Source organism: Periplaneta americana, chromosome 15 (genome assembly GCF_040183065.1).
Source record: "Periplaneta americana isolate PAMFEO1 chromosome 15, P.americana_PAMFEO1_priV1, whole genome shotgun sequence".
NCBI classification, from domain to species: Eukaryota; Metazoa; Arthropoda; class Insecta; order Blattodea; family Blattidae; genus Periplaneta; species Periplaneta americana.
The window spans coordinates 142,754,835-142,782,006 of NC_091131.1; the positions used below are offsets into that span (position 1 = coordinate 142,754,835).

The window sequence follows — 27,172 nt, forward strand, 5'->3', positions numbered from 1 at the left end:
AAAATTTAAAAAAAATCTTCACTGGTTTCCAGAACCCTAAATCAATATGAAACTCGTTACTTCCCAACGTATGATTTATCATACACAACAATTCAACTTGTCCTACTACAATAATGTAATGGAGCTATCTGTCAGTAATGGAAATATAGAAGCAATAAAGATCATTCTTTATATTATTACATAAGAAAGCAAGAAAATTGCAATATTATATAAAATAAAGCCAAAATTGTTTACCTTGGTGCGTTTTTGCTTCCATTGATAGACATCTTTATGTTGTCTACTGTACTAAAGGACAAAAGACAGTTTCACAAACGGTGAAACTTTCTGTATGGTAAATTCAAACATTCTTGTATAATAATAACAGATAAAACCCTCAGAACAAACAATATTTACATTGTTAATTGAATAAACAAAATTACATATTTCTCGTATGATATTTCATACGTTGGGATATAATGGGTTAATGCATTTCATTAACTCATCACTAATTTAGTCCTTGTATCATATAATATTTACACTTTCGTGATCTGTATTAGTAATGAATAATGAAAGGGTGGCTGAGGGGCAATGATATTGATGTTTCCACACAGATTCTTAATTCATTGTCGTATTTATCAAGTTTATCAATACTGAACACCCTGCCTGCTGTCTTCCTGCAGGATGTGAGGAGGTGGAATGCTGCTAGCTGTAATGCCTTGCTCTGTACCTTCCACATGCTTCATTTAAAAACATCAGAAGTTGATTCTTTCATTGTGGTAGCAGTTGTTGTTACAATGTCCATATAACATGTAGCTCAATATGTTGGTTTTATTCAATCACTGTAGAACTGTCCATGTCATCGTTGGAACCTTGCAGTCCAACAGCAGCACAGGGTCTCGTTCATCTGGATGATAACGGAAGTCTGGTGTGGCCAGTGATGTTCTTATATCCAGAGTATAAAATTACCGACCATGTTCAAGAATTCCATGAGGACACAACGTAAGTAGGAAGGAAAGATACTCACTTATGTACAGTTAGCTTGGACACAGTTTTTATATTGCAAATAATCAAGTGCCAGTGCTACATTTACAGCAGCCTTGGCGAAAATGTGACTCATGAGTACATTGTGACTCGCTATGACAGCTATGCATTTCTCTTGCTTCCTACCTTCTCCAACCCCCACCCTCGCACTCACTAGGATTCAAACTCTGTTCCATTTGTATTTGTCTCTACCTGTTGCGAGTGGCATATCATTGCAATGTCTCTCTCTTTATAAAACGAAAAACGAAAACGAAAGTTTCAAGTAGGATGGGAGGATGTTTCTTCTATTAACATTAACTTAGTTAATACTAACATAAAATTAATTGAATTAAATTAATTTTAATTAATTATTTCTACTTTAAAATGTAAGTATACTGGTATTAAAATATACTACATAAATGATAGATTTTCTTTCAAAGGGAACAAGAGTAAGGTGGTCCACGGAACTGTTCTAACTTAAAAAAGTGGTCCCCACTTCAGAAAAGTTTGAGAAACGCTGACTTAAAACGAATTGGCATATTTAAAATTGATAAAAATAAAAGATATTAGTGACAATTTGTATGTATGTACAGTATATGCGTGTTTGCGATGCTCAAGAGTTAACAATGAAGTTATTCTCTTTCTTGCTTCCCAGTATTTTGAAGTGATATCTTCATTATCTTGAAGTGCTTCACAAATCATGAGATGTTTCATATCCATTTCCTCATTTTGAGAGCATAATGGACAGTTAAGCGATACTGATGAGTCAGTTTTATGAAGATGCTTACTTCAGTAGTCATGAACAATAATAATGACAATTTGTAATAAGATGATGTACATATTAAATAATGAACAGTAATAGGTCTATGAGAGTGAATGAAGTCTTTCCAACCAATCAAGGTGAAATTATAAAACAGTGGGTATGCTTAATGGACATTCGTCCTGTATACAAAGGTAACAATGTAAAGGTCTTCATAACTCTTTTCAGTAACCTTTTACAAAGGCCTACCATGGATTGTCCTGCTTGATTTTTAAATTATTTGTGGCAAAAATGAATTAGGTTTTTAGGTAAAAGTATATCACTTTTTGTTCTGTGCTGTTTTCATTTATGGGCAGGGTTGCATTAATTTTACAAATTTGTGTCAATTTTTATTGAAAGCATAATTCTATAAATAATAATTAATTTCTCTATGACAATTTTTGAAGACCTGCAGCCTATTCTATTGTACTGTATGTAAGAAAGAATTTGAAAAGGGAATTCATTAGTACCAATTTTTCGTAAGTCGCCATTTTTTTTATTTTTTTCAAATAGATTAATTAAATTTTTGGTAGAAGTAATTTTATTTCATGTGTATGAATAATCCCAGATGAATTGACTCAGATACTAAATATGAATGAAAGCCGTCGAAGACAGACGACTTCATGATGCTGACAACTATTTTTTCGGTATTATGGTTGCTAAAATTCTTATTTCTGCATAAATCTCAAAATCAATTTTATGCAACATCAAACTGTTTCACTTCATACTTTACATAGTGATAAAAAAGGAAAAAGACTGGCACCCTGAACTTGATTTTTTTTTTTCTTCCAGATTCTCACAACATCTCAACACAATGTTTGAATCCCCTCCTGACTGGGACAAAAATGGTTCTTACAAATCTTCTGATTTGAATGTATATTTTGAAGATCAAGATAGGACTTTGTTTCCTGTTGCTGTTGATGACACTCTGGCGAAAGTTCTTGCTGAAGGAAGGTAAGACTTTGTCTTTGAAATAACATACCATTGATAATAATTACAATCACTAGGAATTTATTATATCATTTTTAAAGTAATTGATTTCTTTCAAGGGTTACAGTAACGACTTCGAAAAGCTTAACATGATGCATTTTCCACTTAATTCTTGATTTTGTGAATTATATGACTTGCGGTGCTAATGTACTACCTACTTAAATATATAAAAAAAAATCCTAGTAGACTATTTGCTAGTATAGCAAAGTTACTTCTAAATATCAAATACTTCCTTGTTTCCTTGTGGTAGTAGTAGCAGTAGTAGTAGGAGTAGTAGTTTATTCAGCATCAAAATGGTGGAAACATTTTTTCTGGAGTACTGCCATAGGGACAGGGCTCTTTTACTTGTCATAAATGTACAACACTGGACTCTGATAAACTTTACTTTGCTACAGGAGGGAGCCATGGTAAGGGTTTTATCACACTTTAAAATATATCATTCTCAAATTGGATTAAAATAATATCAATTCTATGGCATCATACATGAAACCCTCAAATTAAAAAAAAAAAGATATTAATATTAATGTGATGCTAAACCTTTTATATATCATCCCTCAAATTGTGTGTTGTGCACAAAGTTGCAATAGAAATATAGAGATGTCAGTGTACTCTAAGCACATTTAAAATTACAGTCCCCCATGTATGAAATTCCTGATTTGTTCAGAATGGGTTAAATGAGGGTTATGTATTTCATGCACAGCACCACAGAATTCTTCTCTTGATGGTTTGGAAGTACATTAATCTCATGGTAAGACAATAGATTTCTTTAATGAATTGTATTTTCATTATATTTTTGCTTCCAATAGAAAGGTCGGTTATTTGATGGCATGTGGTATTAATTTTCACCGGACACTGATCCTAAAATTTTAAAATCCTATCTTAAGTTTCTTGAATTCAATCTAGACTCACACAATTTTAGAATATTAATGCTTGGTGACTTCAACGCTCCTGGTATGAACTGAACATCTGGTTGTTGTCATAATGATATACATTATTATGTGAAAATCAAATCACAAGAGTTATTTTCATCCCTAAGTTATATCAGCCTGCAACAAATTAACTTTACAGTTAATAACAGGAACCTATTTGACTTAGTTTTTACAAATGTTTCTGAGAGTGAAGTCAAACTGGCCTCGCATTCTCTAGTCTTACAAGATAAATACCATTCACCCCTCTTAATAAATCTTGAAGTTAAACTATCTTACTCTAATCATAGTCAACAAAGTTGTTTTCAAAATTATGCTCAAGGTGATTATTTGAATCTTTATCCTAGCCTATATAATTGTGACTGGAATTGCGTGTATCAAGCCAGTGACGTAAATGTAGCAATTAATTCACTATGTCTGATTGTTAAAAATGCCATATCTCAGTCAATTCCAGTCACAGTGACTAAAAGATCTAAATATCCTGAATGGTTTTCAAACACCTTACGTCAACTTATCAGAAAAAAAGATAAGGCACACAAAAAATATAAAAGATTCAATACTGATGTCGATTACCAAACTTCTAATTATAGAAAACTAGTAAAATCTAAAATTAAAACTGATAAATTAATGTGGCTTAAAAAAATGATGAAAATTTAAAAAATGAACCGAAGAAATTCTGGAAATATGTTGAATAATTTCGTAAAACTGATAACCACCCATATGAATTAATTATTAAAGATGAACACCTTACTGATGAAAGAGATATTGTCAGTGCATTTGCTAACCATTCCAATTCAGTTCAGAAAAAGCTTAATCTTAAGGCACAAAAAATAATAACAATTGTACAGACTGTCTATCTATACCTATAGTAACACATGAAGATGTAAGAAAATCAATTAAAAAATTAAAGCCGACTAAATCAATGGACACTGATGGCATTCCAGATTTTATTATGAAAGGGTGTTCTGAAATTCTTATACCGTTATTAGTCCACATATTTAAGTTAAGCTTCGAAACTGGAGTATTTCCATCATACTGAAAACAAGCAGCAGATATTCCTGTCTTTAAAATGGCAAAAGGAATGTAGTTAGTAACTACAGACCTATCTCTATTTTAAATAATTTCTCAACAATTTTTGAAATTATAATTCACAAACATATTTCTTTTTTTGTGAAAAATTAAATTCTGCACAACACGGATTTACTAAATCCAAATCTACTACAACTAACCTAGTTTCTTATTTAAATCAGATAGTACCAGTTGTTGAATCCCAGGGCCAAACAGATGCAGTATATTTTGATTTCAGTAAGGCATTTGATGTAGTTCCACATTCTATTCTATTGTCTAAATTAGATAATATAGGACTATCGGTAAGTTACGTAAGCTGGTTTGAAAATTATTTACACAATAGAGAATCAAGTGTACGAATTTCGAATAATCTCTCTGATCCATTTAATATTATTTGTGGTGTGCCCCAGAGCTCAACTTTAGGACCTCATCTATTTTTAATCTTCATTGACGACATTTGTAAAAGAATAAGTTCTGACAATTGTATTGTATTGTATTTATTAACATTCCATGGTATTCATACATTGCTTCACAGCTAGAATATGGAACAAATCAAAAAACTTAATGCTATTATAAAATCTTAATTTATAAGTCACAGTCTAGATGAAAAATATATACAGACGAGGTTTACAATATAGTCTACTAGTACAATACAAAGTTTTAGTATCAATTTCATGAAGAGTTACTGAATGTCATGAATTCACCTACAGAATAGAAGGTGTGAGAAATTAGGTACTTCTTGAATTTGGCCCTAAATAATCTTATGTTTTGAGTTTCATTTTTTATATCAGTAGGGAGGCTATTGAAAATTTTTTACTGCCATATAACACACTCATTTTTGATAGCACAACAGACTTGCCAATGGAATATGAAAGTCATTTTTTGACGTGTATTTATGCTATTAACTGTTGAATTAGTTACAAAGTTTTCACGATTACATACGAGGAAGATTATTAATGAAAATATATACTGACTAGGCATGGGCATTATTTGTAGGCTTTTTAAAATAGTCCTACACGATTCCCTAGATTTGGCACCTACTATTATTCTAATTTTTTTTTTTTGTAACAGGAATATACTGTTACTATCTGTGGAGTTTCCCCAGAATATTATTCCAAAACTCATTCCCGAGTGGAAGTATGCAAAGTATATTGTTTTTAAGGTATTGATATTTACTATCTTTTGCATAGATCTAATAGCAAAACATGCTGAATTTAGTTTGGGGGATAATTTCTTTAATATGATTTTTCTGATTTAACACATATCGATTTTTAAACCAAGAAATTTGGTGGTTGTTATTTCTAATAGGGATCTATTGTTAATTATTGCGCTTGAAATTTGCGAGGTTGAATTTGGACAGGATTTAAATTGAATTATGTTATGAAGTATAATAAGTTTTTTAATTGACCACCTATGTGTACAGTTATAATTCTTGTTACATGAATTAGTCTATTGCATTAACGTTTTTGATACCTTATTTTGTATCATCAGATGCATGTGCATAGTAATAATTAAAATTAAAAACCTAGCCAATTGGTGTATATGTCGTGAAACTTCCATGGTATGTTTGTGTGCATATTGTACTTATTCACATTGACGCTAAAACATTCTAAATCTAAATCCATATCTAAAATACAATTTGAAACACTTGTTTAAAAGTCACAATAGTTGTTGTTATATCACTATAGTTCATTTCTGTGGTTTGATATATTGCGATGTTGAATGGGGCGGTGTTTTTTAATGAATTACCGCTAGTCTCACTTATTGCACTATATATTGCTTTCACTTAAAAATTCTTTATCTATTGTTCGAATTATCACACATTAAAATGCATAAAATGAAGTTCACTGGTGTAGAGTTGTTGTGTATATAAACTCAGTCTTCTGACAGTTTAAATTACAATTATGGTACAATGTCGATTCCCGTCTTCTAGTAAAGCCGTGCATATCTGCAAACAGTATTAATGTTATTATAGATATTGATAAAGTATATTTAGTTATGATCTATCACAATACGTTGTATTGGTATATTAACTTACTTTCGAGCTGTTTGACATGTTGTGTTCTTGGTGGCTGCGTGGCTTATACTGGAATATGGGTCTCGCTCACAAAATGCTTAATGTACGTCATCTGGTACCGGAAATGGAGTAGGGGTGGGGGAACCTGTTTGAGGTCTGTGTGCTTTTGTTTTTGTGGGAGTAGTTTGAATAAATTAAATAATGGATTGTTGGTATTTGTTATTTGTTCGTTGAAAAGGGGGTGTCCAGAATTATATTCTCTAGCAATGTAAAATTGTTATGCCGCGTCTATTGAGGGGTTGTTTGTAATTTTTAATATTTTTAGTGTTTATATTAGGTAATTCACGGTTTTCTTCAATGAGATGTTGTGCAAATTTTGATTTGTTTCTATTGTATATGAAATCTGTGGTGTGTTCACGGTATCTTACTTTAAAGTTCCGTCGGGTCTGTCCTATATATGTTGTTGTACAGTTTTTACATTTAAGTTGATAGATGCCACTGTTTAAGAATGGTTCGTTGCTATTAGTTTTATTGGGTATAATATTATTTAATTTATTGTTGGTTCTGGAAGCTATATTAATATTTTGTTTTTTGAAAAAGTTACAAAGTTTGTTTGAAATCTTTCCGAAATAAGTCATGCTCTGCCATTGTTTTTTATTTTTTGTTGTATCTGGTTGAAGTGTGGTGTAGTTGTTTTTATGTAGCTTTATTTTCCTTTTTTGGATTAATCTATTAATTAATTGTTTTTCATATCCATTTTCGATTGCTAGTTTTTGTATGTAATTAACTTATTTATTATAGTGGTCTTTGTTCAGTGGAGTTGTGAGCAATCTATCGATGAGATATCGGAATTTACTGATTTTATGTGTCTTGGGGTGGATTGAGTTTTTATTAATTGAATGCGTAGTTGATGTTTGTTTTCTGTATATGTTAAAAAGTATTGATGGAGGATTGACCGTTATATTTAAATCTAAAAAGTTTAGGCTGTTTTTATTACTTGGTTCTAACGTAAATTTTATGTTTTGATGCCATTTATTAAACTCGTTTTGTATTTGTGTGTTTAGGTTTTGGGTGTGTTCATAAATTATCAGAGTGTCATCTACGTATCTTGCATAAATGCTGAAGTGGAATTTATTGCATAGGGAATTTATGTGTTTATTTTCTAAATTTTGTAAGAAGATGTTTGCTAAGTAACTGGAAAGGGGATCTCCCATGGCTAGGCCTGATGATTGAGTGTATATTTTATTATTGAATTTGAAGTAGTTTTGTTTTAATGATGTTTTCAGTAATTGAATGACTTGTTGAATTAAGTTATTATCTAATTGAACTTCATTCAGTTTTTTAGCTATAATGTCAATGGTTTCGTTTATTGAGATATTTGTATATAAGTTTGTTATAGCCAGTGATAGTAATTTGGTGTTGTTTGTAGTTTTCAAATTTTGAAGCTTATTTATTATTTGTTTAGTATTAATGATGTTGTGTTGGGTGTCTTGTATGATGTTTGTATTTAGAAAGTTATATAAGTATTTGTTCAGCTTGTAATTTGGTGCCTCTCTACAGTTGACTATTGGTCTCATTGACATTTCTGTTTTATGTGTTTTGGGTAGTGTCTTTAAATTGGGTGCTGTAGGGTTCTTCACTATGATGTTGTGGCTTTTGTTTTTTGGTATGATATCTGGTGCATTTTTTATGGCCATTTGTATTTGTTTTTGATATGTTTCTGTGTGGTCTGTTTTCAATTCTGTGATTTGGTTGTTACTGAAGAATGCATTAGTTTTGTCTATGTAATCTGTTTTATACATTAATACTACTGCATCATTTTTATCTGCTTTTACGTGTATGATATTGTTGTCTTCTAATTTTTGCCTTAATTGTTTTAGTTCTTTATGTTGTGTCTTAGCTGTTGTGAAATCTTTTTTGGTTGTTGGGTCCTTGATATGGTTTTCTGTAATTTTTGCGGTGCTGTACTGTAGAAATTCTTTATTCTCATGTTCACTGTTCGAAATGATGTGTTGGGTTTCAATTGCCAGGTTTTCTATTACATTGTGTATGTTGCTTGGTGGATAGTTGTGTTTGTAGCCATTGTTAAGGATGTTTGTTTCTCGGTCGTTTAATGTGAGAGTTGTTAGGTTAACTATCTTGTTATTTTGTGTGGTGTTGTTAGGTTGTTATGGTTGGTTTTTGATTAAGTTGTTTAGTTTTTTCTGTAATGTTTCGTTTTTCCGGTTCATTTCTTTTTTGATTTTCTCATGGCTATTTTGATGGATCTGGTCCCATGTGTTATTGAAGTATTTAGCTAGTTGTATGTGTAGGTCGTATAATTTTTTGTTCAAATAGTCTTTCTTTTTGTATAAAAATTTGATTTCATTCCTTATCCGTAATTTTTTATATTGAATGTTGGTTTTCTGGGCTGGATACGTATAGTGTCTGTTTTTAGTGATTGTTGCATATTTTGGACTGACTTTGTTTATGATACATTGTCGGTTAAACCGAATATTGGCGTTGGTTTTTAATAATTTAGTGTTGGTGTTGGTATATGCATTTACAAGTTTTGCTTGGTTAGCATTTATGAATTTCATTTTTGTTTTTTGTTTACCGATAAGCAACTATGATATGATCATACAGAATAGCTGTACGTAATGATCCCAACAGTAGGTTTTTCCCTTTCTCTCCTTCCTTTCACCTGAAGACGAAGGGAGAACCATCCTTCGAAACGTTGTGTCTTAATTTTTTTATTGTGACAACCAGCAATGGAAAAAGTCTAAACCCCTCACCTAAACAACATGAATTCAATTACCAATTTGTCATTTGATAACGGGATGATGATGGATGAATCCAAAACTTACGTAATATCATTTTCAAGGAAAACCTCTACACTAAAATATAACTATAATCTAAAAAATGTATTAATAAACAGAAAAGATTGTATTAGAGACTTCGGTGTATTAACTGACAATCAATTATATTTTCACAACCACATTGATTATATTTATAACCATGCAATAAGAGTGTTAGGAATAATTCGGTCAATTACTTATTCTTTATCAACACCTGACTCTCTTTTAATACTATACCATACATTAGTGAGATCGAAAGTCGAATATGCATCTGTAGTTTGGAACTCTATTACTAGTACTGATTTGGCAAAACTGGAAAATATTCAAAGGAAATTCATATCATTATGTTCGTACAGATTTCTGCCTAATAACTCCAGGTGTAACTATGATAAAAAAAATGCGAGCACTTTAAATGTCGAAGCTTATATGCTGGACGTCATGATCTCGATTACTTATTCTTATGTAAGGTCCTTAAAGGTGACATTAATTGTTGATCTTTCTTAAACAGTGTCAGCCTTCGTATTCCTATGAAGGACAGAAGGACATGAGACATCACAAACTCTTCTATATTAGAAATTTTAAATCTTCCTCACCAGTCTCCAGATGTATTAAAAATGCTAACTTACATGTACGTGATTTCGATCCATTCAATGTATAGAAGTATTAGAATATGGCAATGTCTTTGCTAATATTATTTGCATAATCCTTATACACAAATTGGTAATACTTTTGTAAGAATCCACTCCTTTCCATAAAATATTATAGTATTAATCTTGTAAATTAATCATTGTAATCTATGTTCTTCATTTTGTTGTTATCTCAGTTATTTAATTTATACCATAGTTGTTCATTTTATTGTATTAAATGTATCACTGTGCTGGACTTTTATTGGCCATGGCTGTTGTCCAGCACATAACTATCAATAAATAAATAAATAAATAAATAAACTACCATTATTATTATTATTATTATTATTATTATTATTATTATTATTATTATTATTGTCATTATCATTATCATTATAATTATTAAGTTTTTGTTTATTTATAGTCATTTCAACTCCTAAGTCATAACTCCAATGTAGTTCACTGTTGGGAATGCTTGTTGCTGTTGTACTGTACTATTATTTTGTAGTAATTGGGGTCCAGTCTGGCGTTCACCTTTATTTAACTGAAAATTAGTTATATTCAATCGAGGAAAAGCATGGAAAAACCTCGACCAGAGTTTTGATTGAACTCAGAACCTTCTGAATGCGAGTCCAGTGCGTTACCACTAGGTCATCTTGCTCAATATTACTATAAATTGTTTTTATTGGATTGGCCTCATTATATAAATACAAAATTTATTATAAAGTGTTTTTTTTTTTTGTTAGATTAACTTCATTAGAGCAATAACAATTTATTATCAGTTCTTTTCTTATAGGTATGTTGTACGAGGAGGTACCCCATTCTTTTTGGTAGTTGTACGAGGCAGTGAAGCAGAAAAATTCCTGCTGTCAAGGCATTCATAGTGAACAAGGTAAATGTCGTAATACTGTAAATATGCACATAATCGGAATGAAACTTTTTTTGGAAATTTACCCGACATGAAATAAATAAAATAAGTTCAAGTGATTCAGATCTTGCATTTGTTTTGAGATACTGTAATTACAAAGTTCTTTCTTATGATTTTTATACCATAAAAATATTATTATATGAGAACTACTTCTAGTTACATACCGTAAAGCGGGGTGACTTTGAACAGTAATTTAGCTCCTTTCTAAATTAAATGCTGTAGCCAATTGCGAAAAAACTGTTTAAGTTGTCAATAAATTAGTTCAGTTTTTTCGCAATAGGGTACAGCATTTAATTTAGAAGGGCACTAAATTACTGTTCAAAGTCACCTCGGCATTCAAAGTCACCCCGCTTTATGGTATATCTACAGAGTTTGTCTGTTCTGTAAAGAAAAAGCTAAGCTTTCTTGAAGCTAAAGGAAGACGCTATTCGGGGTGCTATTCATAGACATTTCGCAGCATGTGCTACGAGCGTACTAAGCTAGCCCCGGCTATCCACTGGTTACTTGTACAGAATTCAAATCATATCCTATCGCTAACACTGGTTTATGAATACGAAAAATGCTGATCATCCACCGGAAACCCACGCTAAAAATGTCTTATGAATACGGCCCTGGATGTCTACACTGAAATGCTCTGATTTTATCTTGTTACCAATACCAAAGTAATGTAGATAAGGAAAGTTTATTCACATACTTAAGTTTTATGACATACTGAATTTGTATATGCCATATAAAAATCCATGAGCCTCTGTGGTGACAGGAGGATGTTCAGTATTCAATTTCTCTCCAGGTCTGCTGCAACATATCCAGTGTGATGGTGGCAGCAGCATCCACAGTCTGGGCACGAGAGTCTTGAAGATCCCGCACTTCACAGGCATAAGAAAGCGAAGGTAACAATGGTGTGATGTTAGAAGAATGCTGGCCAATTCATAGGTCTCCTATGTCCTATACAACATACTGGAAATGATACATCTACACATTTAGTGACGAACGGGTTGGAGGATCGTCTTTTGGTTGCTGATGTTCATCCCAGGAAAGAGTTACTGCTGTGAAAGTGGTCGCAAAGAAAAATGATCCAGTGATCATGTTGCATATCTGGTTACACGAAACGTTTAGTCTTGGGCTGCCTCGCAGATGTTCCATGATACAATGTGGGTGCCCAAGACTCCCAAATTCGAATGTTATGCCTATTTACTGCTCCCAAGACGTGAAATGTGGCCTTGTTGGAAAATATTGTATTCATCAGAAAAATTGGGGTTTTCATCAATTTGGTTAAGCATACCACAAGCAAATTCATGTCATCGTGACTTTTCTTCTGACTTTAGCGCCTGCAGAACCTGCACTTTATATACAAAGAGATGCACAGTTGCCACGAGTGGCATCTGAAATTCCCGTGAAGCATGATGAATTGCCTTCCTTTGTCTTAATTGGAATGCTTAGCGGATGTTCTCTATCTGCTCATTGGGGACAGACTGGCTCTTTCTTACCTCCAATGTCCAGAAACTATCTATGCTATGCTTTTATCCTCTTAGCATCTGATGACACTTTGTTATAAACACAACGATACTCTCTTTGCACCATAACAATGGACTTAAACTCGGAGTACCTCACCTCAGCTTGTACCTTCTCCTGAACTGACGCCATTTTCTCGCGGAATGATGACAGCACTAAATGGTGGCTGTGAGAAAATTTTGGCAGGAATTTTAACTCTGTCACACACGATGGACGATTCAGACCTGAAAAAGATGCATTGCCTATTTTAAAAAGGCTTCAAAATTAGGGCATGTCTGTGTAGCCACTCTGTATTTTATTATTGTGTTTTCTCGTTTTAGGTCTCGTGGCACGTTACAGTGTTAATCAGATGTTTATTTGGTCGTCACAAATTTATCTTTCTTTTAGGTTTATATTGTAGAAGCTGTTTTGGTCTTTATCTATTCGTCTGCATGCTGTATCCAATTCAATCTGTAGTTTTGAATAAATTTCACAATTAAGTGCATATTTAATTCTTCCAAGATATCAAAGTTCCTTTTACGGTACAAAAATGAATACCTAGAAGTTGCGTCATCTCCAAACCCTGTCCTATCCAATTTCTAACCACACCTTCACATTGTAGGTACATCCTGTTTTTACTAATGAGGCAATAGCAACTGAGCGTAGCTCAGGTGGTAGCACATTTGTCTGCTGATTTGAGGTTGTGCTCGGGCATAGGTTCCATTCCTGCTTGGGCTGATCAGCTGGTTGGGTTTTTTGCGAGTTTTTCTTCAACTATAAGACGAATGTCAGCTAATCTATGGCGAATTCTCGGCCTCATCTCGCCAAATACCATCTTGTTGTCATCAATTACATCAATGCTAAATAACTTAGTATTTGGTACAGCTTCATTAAATAAATGAATGAAACAAACAGTGGCCAACTCACAGCGGTATTCCTGTTCCATCATCTAGAAAGGAAATATTTTAGAAATGCATGTCTGTCTAGAGGCAGCCCCACAATTGTCTACCTAGTGACAGGCCTGTAACCTGTCCTGGGAAACATTCAAGTCTCAAAAGTATGTTTATTGGTCTGCTAATAATATTGACAACAGCATTAATAATGATAATAAAGCATGAATGAAGAAGATGTTTTACAAAAATAACAAAGTCTGCAGCAAATGTCCTCGATGGAATGAATGAATGAGTGTATATTATTGTTCACCCTAGAATATCTGTAGTGTTTGTAGGGTAGCTGCCACATGGTGGCTAGCAGTAGGTAAGATTCGACTCGTATTTATCTGGGATAATTACATATAAACATGGATAATCGATTTCATATACTGTATCATACAAAATAAATCAACAAATATTATAATATGTAGACAGGTTAAGTCATCTTTAAAAAGAAACATACAGGATTGTAATCAGTAACTGTAGTAATTCTGTTCCTTTACCTAATAAATAATTTGCTTATTATTTTTAATTTATCATGTAATGTTAGAACAACTCTTTCAAGTTCTAAAGACGTTCTTGTTTTGTAATACTTACATATGAATAAATTTGTCAACTGACGAATACAGTATGAAAGGAAAAATATCTACAGTATACTGTAGTACATACTATCTCTGCCATTTTGCAAGCTGACTGCAATTGAGTTGGTTAGTTGTTGGTCATTAGAAGTGATGTTGTTTAAGGGCTGAACAGAAAGGGTACTGCTGGGACAGGTTGGTGTTGTCTGAGACAAAACAAAGCAACACTTTTTCTCTTCCATAGAAGTAAACAATTTTCACACTCAAAAAATAGAGAGAAAGAGAGAGGGAGGGAGAGTTTTTTTTATTTTATTTACATGTTACATTACAATGCTAGTAATACCACAGTCTAGTATATACAGTCACGAAGCTCAATACATAGGGAATATGCATCTATAGATAGTTGCTAACCACTAGGATCGCTACTATCATCTTATCACAGACAATGCAAAATAGTACCGGCACAGTCTATTGTTCTTAGTACCCTCAAGCTTCGTGACTGTATATACTAGACTGTGGTAATACTACATGCTCTAATTAAATCGTATGTACAGATATTTATACATACATATGAACATACCAGTGAGTCCAACTCTAGAAACTGAAATCCACTACAGAGCTGCCAAAATTCCACTACATTCCACTAAGCCAAAGGATTACAGAAATAGGTTTTATTGTTTTCTTCTTATATATACTGTTGAAAAATTAAAGCTGTGAATTATATCCATTTTATTTCACATTTGAACTTTAACTAGGATGCATTATATAAACATAAATATAGATACAGATATTATATTAACTGGTACCTTAAAATATACCTATTTTATTGGTTACAGACATGTTTGAAAGCAAGTTACTGTAATTATTATTCACATTCTTATATCTGGAAAACACATTACAAATTTTAATATTAACTTAGAACGTATTACTAATTTATTTATTTTTATATGTAATTAACATTAGAATACCAGGTACATGCAACTTACATAGTACGTAATAAGGGGAAAAAGATACACTGGCAGACCTCAAAAGAGATGGACAGAAAAAAGACTGTAACAGGCCATTCGGCCTAATAGGCCTACTTGTTAGGATGATGATGGATATTTCTTTAACTACAGATCCTACAATATACAATGCATATAGTATTCAATTTATATTTTTTATGTTACCATAATGGCTCTGTCACTGAAAAAAATCATTAATCCGATCTATAAGTAAGCCTATCGTGCTTTTTATTTTGTTTTTGTAGTTAATCAGATTCCTCCTCAAATGAATCTTATCAAGTTGATGGAGTACCGGTTGTCGTGGAACGAAACAAGCGAGAACGAATGTGTGATGTTGGTAAAGCTTTACTTTGACACCATGGTCCTTATTTCTTAACAATAATAATACAAAGTTTGGATTTGGCAGTATTGTCAATACATGAGAGTGACATAGCATAGCAGTGTAGCCAATACAGAGTCCGCCAAAAAATGTATACACTCTGTAAGGAATAGATGTTCAAAATAGTGACCACACACATAACACAATGACGAGCAGTCTCTGCAGCTATGTCGATCAATGTTTCAATGAAGATTGCTGCACATGCCGCTGTAATCTCCTGGCGAAGGTCCTCCAGCATGCGCGGCTTATGTCGATAGACTTGATCTTTCACAGTTCCCCACAAGTAAAAATCCATAGGGGTTAGATCTGGTGACTGTGGGAGGAACTCAATGGGCCGTCTTCGTCCAATCCAATGTTGCTGCAGATTGTCATCCAGGAAAGCTCGTACAGCTAGGTAGTAGTGTGGTGGCACCCTGTCTTGTTAGTAGAAGACCTCATCATCAGCTTCATAAAGTGCACGTACACCTGATAAAATTGATGTGCGTAACATTTCGAGGTACACTTCTCCAGTGACTACCATCAAAGAAGAAGCCCTTAAATGATAGTCCACACCACACATGAATACCTGGTAGATTGACCGCCTTATCCACATGAACTTGCGGATCTTCCGGTGCCCAGTAATCGCAGTTATGCCAATTCACTGTTCCATTAAGTTTAAACTGGTCCTCATCAGATCACTCTACCTGCATTACAAATTGTTCGTCTTCAATTACCATACACTGATACCATTCGCAAAATTACATTCGACGATCAGGATCGTCATCATTAATCGCGTGCAGTAATTGTGGGATGTAAACTTTCCACTTACAGTAGCAGCTTTCAGAATTCGTCGTATACTTGTACTGCTAATCCCCACCTCACGTGCACTTTGCATAGCAGACTTCTGTGGAGAAGTAACAAACCTTTCCAACATGAGAGCCGACAAAGCAGGACATATAGCTGTACGCGGTCTTTCCGATCTTCCTTTGTGAATATCACAAATCATTCCATGTGCTTCAAAGATGTCAGTAATGCATTTAATTGTTAGGTGAGTTGGAGGTTCTGTTTCGTACTCCCGCCTCCACTGACACTGCACTTCAACGGCATTATCAAATCTCATAAACCACTTCAGAATGAATTTTCGCTGCTTGAACGTCAAGCTTGCTTTAGCCATTTTGTTTTCTCACTATCGTGGTGAAAGTACCAACATGTGTTGAGTGAAAGACCATACTACAACATACTCGTTATTCAAATCAATTGACAATATAAATATCCCGATAGACCCTGAGTGTATACATTTTTTTGTACATAAATAGTGTGGACATACGTAATCATGCGTGAACATACTGCCCACGTAATTATTGCAATTAATTACACACAGTCATTCAACGATGAGTCATAAAGTCTTCGGATATTTCATAGTGTTGCACTTAAAGTCTTTAAATCTGTACAAAAGAACATTCACAATGTTGAACTTCTTTAAACCTGAGAGAGAGAACATTGTTGCATATGTACATAAATGATCATATTCATAGTCTTGAGTTCAATGCTTGTGCTGTAAGGAAAAAAGCATATGATACATAATAACACTTTAACTCTTGTTTCACTTATTCACACTTTGGAACTGAGCAAAGCTTCGTAACAGGTTGTTTTATAAATCCTTTGGTACAAGTCCATCTTTGCCAGGATGTATATCGTCATTCCAGTGGTAAAGTTGCGAAACTGCAAAATTACAATTTTACAGTATGGGCAAAAAACACTTTTAATTGCATATTAAAAATCAGTTTTTATAGTTATTCAGTTGAAACCAACGCAAGACAAACTATTTTTTCGACCTCTTTATAATGATATCCCTTAATGTAACTAATTTTGAGAGCTTACGCCCTAAAAAGCAGATTCGCAACTTTACTAATGTGTCAAATGTTAGCTTAGATGCAATTGTTACCTGTACATGTAATAGTAAATTTGCGAATCTGTTTTAAAACTCTTGTGTTTATTATAGATATTAAGAACATAAAAGCTTTAAATCCAATACACATTTCACTTAAAATTAGTGATCTATAATGATAATAGCTATACTTTTAAGCAAAACAATAACACAATATTATTACAAGTGCAAAAAATGTTTTTAATGTGGCATGAAAATGTCTTAAGCTATAGTGGAAAACATGATCACTCGTCACTGTGAAATTCTTCCAACGCATCAGGTACAGGTAAGACATCATGGTCATCAGACGATGATGGTTAATTTGCGTAGAAAGCATGATCATTTCTTGAAATGAGGAAATGTGTGCCTAATTTTATTAGATCTCTTTTCTTCGCATCAGAGATGTTGAATCTGGTGGATATGGATGTACAGATTGTGATTAATGTGGACGGCCCCTTCTCTTCACAAGTGCCAATTCTTGAAAGTCCTGAGTGTGTAGTCAGTTTTTATGAAGACTGTATCTTTTTTCTTTTTCAATACTGTAGCCAAACAGCATCACGAAAATTTACTTTGTCTCTTGAATTTGAGGAATTACGCCACTGAAAATATTCCTTGGTGCTATTGAAGTCTTCAAAGTCGTCATGCAGAAGGGTTGACACTTCGTAAGGTAGTGGATTTGCACGATGTGTTCTCATCACTTGCGCCCATCCATCTGGAGTATAAATAGGGATAGCTTTTGACTTCTGTTCAATTTTTGAATGAGTGGAATCACATTCCATTTGACTGTGGCCAGGTTCAGAAAATGCATGGTCAATCAGCTGTATGGTTGAATGATTTCTTAGAACATGAAGATACATGCTAGCAGAAGTGGAATTTTTCTACTGCCCAGCACAGCTATCAGACATCATCCTAACATGTTCTATTCCACGTTTAGCCAGCAAGTATTTGTAGATGCAAGTGGAGATTTCTATATTTCCCTCTGTCTCATCCCAAGTAAAACAGTTCACGTCTTGATTCCCAAGATTGTATATGGTGATATTGTAGACGGAAGGTTTTCTCATGTAGAAAAATGAACCAGCTGCTCCTTTGGGAGTGTTGAGAACCACTTTAAAATCAAAGTTGAATGAGATTACTTTAGAATAATTTTTGACAGCTTCCTTGTTTTCGTTCCTGTGTAAACGAGCAGCTCCTTTGCATTCCAAATGCTTCAGGTAAGGTGTTTCGTCATAATTTTGGCCTGTCTCAGATACCATTTCTTTGTGTGCCACACATTGCTTGCATATGTCTTTCTTTGGCTTATGGAAACGCAGCTTGTATTCTCGAAAAAAATTTCCTGTACTTTTCCTTCCAACTGGTTTCTTTCCAGCTTCCTCACATTTTGATTTGTACATGCTGTAGGCCTACATAGTTGATACGTTGAGTGAAGAATCTAGATACTTGTACTCTGATGCCTTGCAGCAGTAATGTTACTCCATGGATGGGAAGGACAGAATATGAGTTCTAATGAACTGTTCATCATCATTCTTAAGTTTTGAGGAGGTAGCTTTCTCCCTCTTTTATCCTTTTGCAGATGGTGAAAGTTTGTTAGATGCACGTCTTATAAGACCTTCAGTTATATTCAGTGTTGCCAGAAAGAATTCCCTACAAACAGCTTTATTTTCGCCATCGCAATTAAGGGTATAAACTTCAGTGCCCTTTCTCCTTGAGGGTCCACCAGTAGTCTTTTTTGCTGTAGTATTAAGTCTAATGTTTTTCAAAACAAACTGACACTGGTGTGCCAGGTTTTCTAACTCACGGAATTTTTCGTAAATCTGCTCTCTTTTCTCTGGCGTAATAATAGTAGAGCATTAGTGATTCAGACAGTTTAAACAAGGAGCATGCTTCATTGTTGTAGTAGGTACCGTTTTTCCCTTCGACGTTAAATATTCTTCCCCCTGGAGTTTTTACTTATTATTAGCATTCATGACTACTGCGGCGATATACAATTTCGAATGACAATGACATAAAAATTAATAATGCAATTTTTGCCTATAAAGTCACGAATCAAAATAATTAAACACATCTTAGAGAATGTATTAATCATTTTAATTCTAGAAAATATGGCATTACATTATGTAAGGTAGTTTGAAAGACATAGGTTCCTTATGTGTTTACCCTCTTTCTCACAGAACAATAAATATAAATAGATTTCTTGCTCTAATTAGTGCAAAAAATGTGAACTGGATGCCTTCCCTAATTAGAAAAAAAGTATTATCGTGTTGCACACTACTACCAACCTGCTTGAATTAAATTGTATCTGATAATAATACATATTATTTTAATGTACCGAAGTACATATGATATTTCCATGCAGATATTCTGCGTCATCATACGATGTAAGAGTAATGGAACGGAGAAAAATTCTCTCCGGCGCTGGGATTTGAACCCGGGTTTTCAGCTCTACGTGCTGATGCTTTATCCACTAAGCCACACCGGATACCACCCCGGCATCGGACAGAATTGTCTCAGATTAAGCTCCAACTCTTGGGTTCCCTCTAGTGGCCTCCCTCTGCACTATGTCATAGAGTCTATGAACGTAGGACCGAAGTCGGCACATGTCCTGAGGTGCACTTGTTATGAGTGACTAGTTGGCCGGGATCTGACGGATTAAGCGCCGTCTTAAATCACGATATGCGTAAATCACTTCGTTGATTTAAGACAGCGCTTATTCCGTCGAATCCTGGCCAACTAGTCACTCATAACGAGTGCACCTCAGCACATGTGTGGACTTTGGTCCTACGTTCATAGACTCTATGACGTAGTGCAGAGGGCGGCCACTAGAAGAAACCCAAGAGTTGGAGCTTAATCTGAGACGATTCTGTCCGACGCCGGGATGGTATCCGGTGTGGCTTAGTGGATAAAGCATCAGCACGTAGAGCTGAAAATCCGGGTTCAAATCCCGGTGCCGGAGAGAATTTTTCTCCGTTCCATTACTCTTACATCGTATGATAATATGTTCGTAAATATGCTGTGGTCAGTCTCCATAATAATCCGGTGAAAGCTTCTGTGGTAAAGATGCGAAACTGACTTCGCAAATTTACCATGGTTGAAGTTCCTTGCTCTCACAGTTTCGTAAAACTGTTATCGGTGATTCCAGGAACATTATTTTTATACACTTACGAAAGTTTACCAAAGTGTGCCTGGATTAGTAACAACGTTATAATTCGAATTTCCCCAAAAATGCAGATTCGCAACTTTACCATTCAAACGACGATATCTGTAATTACACTTTTCTTCCAAACCTGTGGAGAAAGATTGTCGTCTTTATCATTACATATCCCACTAACACGTTAAGTTGAGTTTGGGACCACTTGTGTGTCTGCTAGAGCTTGGAGAGATAATTTGTAGACCAAGACTTCCCTATGTGTTGCATCATCTGTTGCACATGCTGCCACCTTGCTAAGCGATTAGAATTGGAATCCATAAGGTTATGATCTGGGATTGACATCATGGGTAACACAATTAAAAATGTCCAGGAGTAAGTACATCAATTTGATAAGGAAATCATTGGTCTTGAATTGAGGATAGATTCAACTTGACATAACAATGTATAGAATTCTTTGAACGTTAGATTTTCGTTACTAGCAATGCATTGTAATAGTGATACATGACACTTTACTTTGAGTTTGCTACATTGTTTAATGTAAAAGTGGTCGCAATAATCAACACCTGTATTAGTAAAAGATCTCGAAGGAATTACTTTGGAACTAGGTAGTTGTAACGATGTAGCACAGTATAGATATTCATACAGTAAGGAAACTTCGCCACTTTTTCTGCCAGACAGACATGCAGATGCATACAGCTAGCGATTCAAGCAGAAAATAACCAATACTACTGGGAAACTCATCTGTTTCTATGTTATGGTGGTGATACAGAATCGAAAGAATTATTAGAAGAATGTGGGTTTCGAAGGAACCGTATTGTTCAAGCTTTAAATTGCGGCAACAACAAAGGATGAAACCCAGAATTCCATATTTTCGCTTTTTACAAAGATAAAAAATTCCACACATATTTTAGTGTAGACTGGCTTACACTTGACATGTGTTCTTAACATAGTAACATAGTTTAACGTTTAACATAGTAATAATTATAAATTGGAAACTTATCACTGCAATTTCACCTAAATTGCAATGTTAATTATTGTTTTTAAATATTTGCAAAAATTAAGTAAAGTCTACTACTCCACGAAACTTATTGCATTCCTGATACAAGTAACATTAAGGAAGCCATGAAAAAATCAACAAGATTCCAGATGCCGATGTTATTACTGCAATATGTTATATAAATAATATTGTTAAAATATTAAAATGAAAAATAAATCATTACATAACCTTACCGTTTGTTATAAGTTCGCATTTATAGACTGGGGGAAAAAAAAGACAGACATATCACGGCCTGCTGGAGTATAGTAAACACAGAAAACATTTTGTAGCAACAATGTTGAAGAAAGATATTTTGGTTTTCCGAAGTTGCCATCATTAAACAGAAACCAACATGGAGATTTCATTGCAACTAATTAGAAATTCGTCTTTCAGGTATGTAATAAACGATATTCGCACAAAATAATGTACGATACACGAGCGGTATGTTTGTTTTCATGTTCTCGGAAATTAAAAAAAGCTCAACTACGTTTCGCTTTTTCAGTCTTTTCCTCGAACATGAAAACGTCAACATACCGCTCTTGTAACGTATATTACTATTAACACTCTTAAGTTTTCCAACGAATAGTAAAACTACCAAAATACACAATAAATAACAAGATATATACCGGTAATACATTTTCCGTTTACAAGACATTAAATAAATAAATTAACAGAGATTAGGTAAAAAGATAGTCCTACATTATTATTAATATTGTTTGGAGAAAAAATTATGTGCAACAGTAATGAAGGTAGGTATTTTGCTTCATAGCTTTAATGCAAGAAATCAGTGACCTGCTGTTCACATATTATGCTTTTTTCTTTCTTTCTGTATGTTATATATTATGTCTGATTTCTTCTTATTTGTTGTTTATATTTTATTATTATTATTATTATCTTATTTAGTTTTGTGTGTAAAATTGTAGTGTAATTTGTAAATTTGTAGTGTTTTTGTAACGCAGTCTTTACTCCTGGTTGAGTGTTAGAGAAGGCTGTATGGCCTTAACTCTGCCAGGTTAAATAAATCATTATTATTATTATTATTATTATTATTATTATTATTATTATTATTATTATTATTATTATTATTATTATTATTATTATTATTATTATTTTGAACGACATGGACTGGAGCAGAATAGTTTTTACCCTGGTTTTGAAACCATAATTTAAATGTTTAATATCCCCAGGTATTTTGTTATATAATAAGATATCTGTATGAGAAGTACTGTTGAGACGTTTGGTAATAGTATGGCAGTTTATATGTAAATTGTTGGCAGTTCTTGTGTAATGGTTGTGAGTTTCAGAGTTCCTTTTAAATAGTTAAGATTCTTATGTATAAAGCAAACAGATTCTAGGATGTAGATGCAGGGGAGTGGTAAAATACTTAATTCTTGAAAAATTTCTTTGCTTGGAGTGCATATAGGAACTTGTTTTATTATTTTTATTATTTTCTTTTGAAGTTTAAATATTTTTATAGCTTCAGAAGACATGCCCCAAAGCATTACACCATATGAAAGAATGGAATGTACATGGGCATAGTAGACTACTTTTAAAGTTGGAAGAGATATTCTTTTCGTAAGAATTCTAAAAGCATAACATAATTTGCACAGTTTTCCAGAGAGAAAGCTTACGTGTTGAGTCCAGGACAAATTCGAGTCAATCCATACTCCCAAGAATTTTGTGCACTCAACTTCTTTTATATTCTGATTGTCAATATATATTTGCAAGTTTTTATGCATTTTATTTCGGTTAAAATTAATAAAAACTGTTTTGTCGATGTTTAGATTAAGTCTGTTATGTATTAGCCACTCTTTTAATTGATTACTAGCTTGATTTATGTTATTCTGTAGGATATTCTCGTTTCTACTTTTGAAAATCATATTTCTATCATCCGCAAAGAGCACTGTTTCTGAGTGGGATATATTTATTGGGAAATCATTAATATATAGCAGAAATAATATTGGACCCAGTACTGAGCCTTGAGGAACACCAGTTTTGATAGAAGCTGGAGTTGAGTTGACTGAATCTATTTGGACAATCTGTTTTCGATTACTTAAGTACGATATGAACTAATCATTTGCTAAACCTCTTATTCTATAATTATTGAGTTTTCTTATTAGGATATCATGATTCACAGTGTCGAATGCTTTTGAAAGATCAAGGAATTGCCCTAGTACAGGGTCCGGCAGAGGAACCTGACGGTTTTTAAATTGAAATAAGAACTACACGGAATGGTTTATATTCAATATTTTATTTTTGAATTATAGTTTAACTCAAAGTATTTGCATAAACTGCTTTACTTTTCGGAAATTGTATTCTGAAGATGGTGTCCATCATTGTCAGCACATTCTTGGAGCCTCAATGGGAGACTCCGCATTACTCGCTGCAAAACGTTTGGAGAAATTGCTGCCACTTCAGTCCTAATGTTCTGCTTCAAATCTTGAATTGTCCTTGGTTGGTCCTGGTACACTCTACTCTTGAGATAACCCCAAAGGAAGTAATCGCAAGCGTTGAGGTCGGGGGATCTTGGAGGCCATTGAACGTCCCCTCGGTGTGAGATCACTCTAGCTCCAAACATCTCTCTCAATTCGCCCATCGATGCTCTTGAGGTGTGAGTAGTTGCTCCATCCTGCTGGAACCACGTGACATCTGCAATACCCCGTTGCCTTAACTTGGGTGCAAGAAATGTCTGCAGCATGTTGATGTAACGCTGTGAATTTACAGTTACTGCTCTCCCTACTCCGTCTTCAAAGAAATAGGGATCAATTATCCCAAATGATGCTACCTCACACCACACAACAACCTTTTCGCTGTGTAAAGGTCGTTCATGCATCTCTTGAGGATTGTCCGATGCCCAGAACCGACAGTTGTGAGTATTCACATAGCCACAAGCGTGGAAATTTGCCTCATCTGTCATGAGAAGCTGGTTTAGAACCTGGTCATTCATAGTAGTCAGCAGTTCATTATAGCAAACACTGCGAGTTCTCTTATCCCGCTCACTGAGTTCTTGCACCGTAACAATTTTGTATGGATGAAAGTGGAGGTCCATATGCAAAATTCTGCGTACAGAGCGATCAGAAATCCCTAGAGCACTTGCCTGTTTCACTGCCGAACGTCTAGGACTACGAAGAACACCGTGACGCACTCGTTCAACATTCTCCGGGGTTCAAACAGTACGCTGTTTCCCTGGTGGTTTCTTCTTTGTGGCACAAGCCGCCGTTTCCCGAAAGTTCCTCACCCACAACAAGATGGTATTGCGGCTTGGAACACTGTCATTTTGATGAATGTCAAAATGCTGGCGAAATGCACGCTGAGTCACAATAACTGAACTGTTGTTTTTAAAAAATGTCTCCACTACAAAAGCTCGATGTTGTACCGACCAGCGCTCCATTCTGACTGAAATGGTGAAAACATGTGGTCAAGGTCAGTCACTGCTGCCTCTGTCCTGTCCCGCCTTCTCTCTCTCGCAGTCACCCCACTCCTCACTCCCCACTCCATGCACTTATGCGTAATCCTTTGAAACTCTTGTTATTTCTATTGTTGAGGCTCAAACAATGTATTGACAGTAAATACTTTGAGTTAAACTGTAATTCTAAAATAAAATATTGAATATAAACCATTCCGTGTAGTTCTTATTTCAATTTAAAAACCTACAGGTTTCTCTGCCGGACCCTGTATTTGCTCTCTATTGTCTTTTGCTTGTAATATACTATTAATGAAGGAGAATAAGGCATTATTAATGGATTTCATTTTTCGAAAACCAAACTGTGAGTTACAAAAGACACTATGATTTTCGAGAAAAGACATCATTCTATTATATATTACTTTTTCTAGGATTTTTGAGAAGGATGATAGTAGGGATATTGGTCTGTAATTATTTGCTTTTGATTTATCGCCCTTCTTATGTAATGGAATAATTTTAGCTACTTTAAATACACTTGGGAAGATACCTTTAGTTATAGAACAGTTACATATATCAACAATTGGTTTAATTATAGTTGGCATGCAAGATTTTATTAGTGCATCCGGTATTTCATCAAGGCCACAAGACATTATTTTTGAGACTTTTAATTATCTTTGCAATTTCATGCTCTGTAACAGGATGAAGGAAAATAGAATTAACTACTTCCATTCCATTATAAATATCAGTATGGGGAAGGCTTTTCTTTGCTGAAGTTTTTAGATTTTCGGCGGCATTTACAAAATAGGTATTAAAAATATTTGCTACTTCATGTGAATCATCAATCTTGTTGTTATTATCTATTTTTATTTTGTCATTGGATTTTTGTGACTCACCCATCTCACTTCTGACTACAGTCCAGGTGGCTTTCATTTTATTTTTGGACTTTAGGATTATATTGTTATTATGTTCTTTTTTCGCTTCACACATTACTTTTTTTAGGATTCTACAATATTTCTTATAGTAAGTTTTGAAGGTCTCATCTGTTGTTGTTTTAAATATTATATGCAGAGTTTCCTTCCTTTGACACGAGATCAATATACCTTTAGTTATCCAATTACTTTTACCTATTTTATTAATATTTGATTTGTTAATTCTTTTCAATGGAAAAGCCCTTTCAAAAGTATATGTAACAATGTTTATAAATATGTCTACCTTTTCCTCAATGTCACTTTCGTTTAATACTTCATTCCAATTTTCCTGAGATAAGAAGAAGTTAAATTTTTCAATATTTTCAGCATTATAAAATCTTTTCCATGCATAAATGTTTTCATTTAGATTATTGCTTTTTTGTTTTGGTATAGTTACATGTAACAGGACTGCATTATGGTCAGATAATCCTAGATCTATGTTCTTGCGTTAAAAGTGAAGGAGTTTTTTGTTATTAGTATTTGATCAATACACGTTTCTGATGTGGAAGTTATTCGTGTTGGTGTGTCAATTAGTGCAATCATGTTATGTGAATTGAATAACGAATGAAATTCAGAAGTGATGTTATTTCTGATCAGTATGTTTATATTGAAGTCACTACATACAACTAACGGTTTTTTGTTATGCCTGAGTATAGTTATAAGAGTTTCTAGTTTTTCAAAAAATGTTTGTATGCATCCATCGGGTGAGCGATATATACACACTACCATAATTTGGTAAGTTATAAGATCAACGTCTATAGTGGAATGTTCAAAATTCTTTTCATCATTTAAAAATGCAGTATGATTTTCTTGTTTTGACTTTAGGGTATTTTTTTGTAAATATCATTGTACCTCCATTTTTATATGTCTTACGACAGAAGGCATTAGATAATTTGAAATTTTGTAAACGATAAAAGGAAATTTCTTCTTCTTGCAACCAGTGTTCTGTGAGACAAATAATATCAATATTTTTGTGATTAGTCGTAATTATATCAAGTTCTAAAGTTTTATTTCTTATACACTGAATATTTTGATGTAATATGGTTAGATTGGAATATGCATTATTACTAGACATCGGATTTTTAGGCACTAAAAATTGCAGTTTTAGGCGCCTAAAATAAGCTCAAAATTTGTAAAATT

General features: G+C 33.9%; 1 protein-coding gene across 3 annotated transcripts in view; it reads left to right on the forward strand.

Moving 5' to 3' along the window:
- Dpit47 (DNA polymerase interacting tpr containing protein of 47kD) overlaps positions 1–15,651 on the forward strand; it is an 80,895-nt gene extending 65,244 nt beyond the window's left edge. For all 3 annotated transcript variants that reach the window (XM_069848303.1, XM_069848305.1, XM_069848304.1), the window contains 4 exons: positions 825–978; positions 2,591–2,752; positions 11,059–11,154; positions 11,981–15,651. In XM_069848303.1, coding sequence (XP_069704404.1) covers positions 825–978; positions 2,591–2,752; positions 11,059–11,146 — 404 coding nt within the window. In that variant the 3' untranslated portion in view covers positions 11,147–11,154; positions 11,981–15,651. The remainder of the gene's footprint in view (positions 1–824; positions 979–2,590; positions 2,753–11,058; positions 11,155–11,980) is intronic.
- The last annotated feature ends 11,521 nt before the right edge of the window (positions 15,652–27,172 follow it).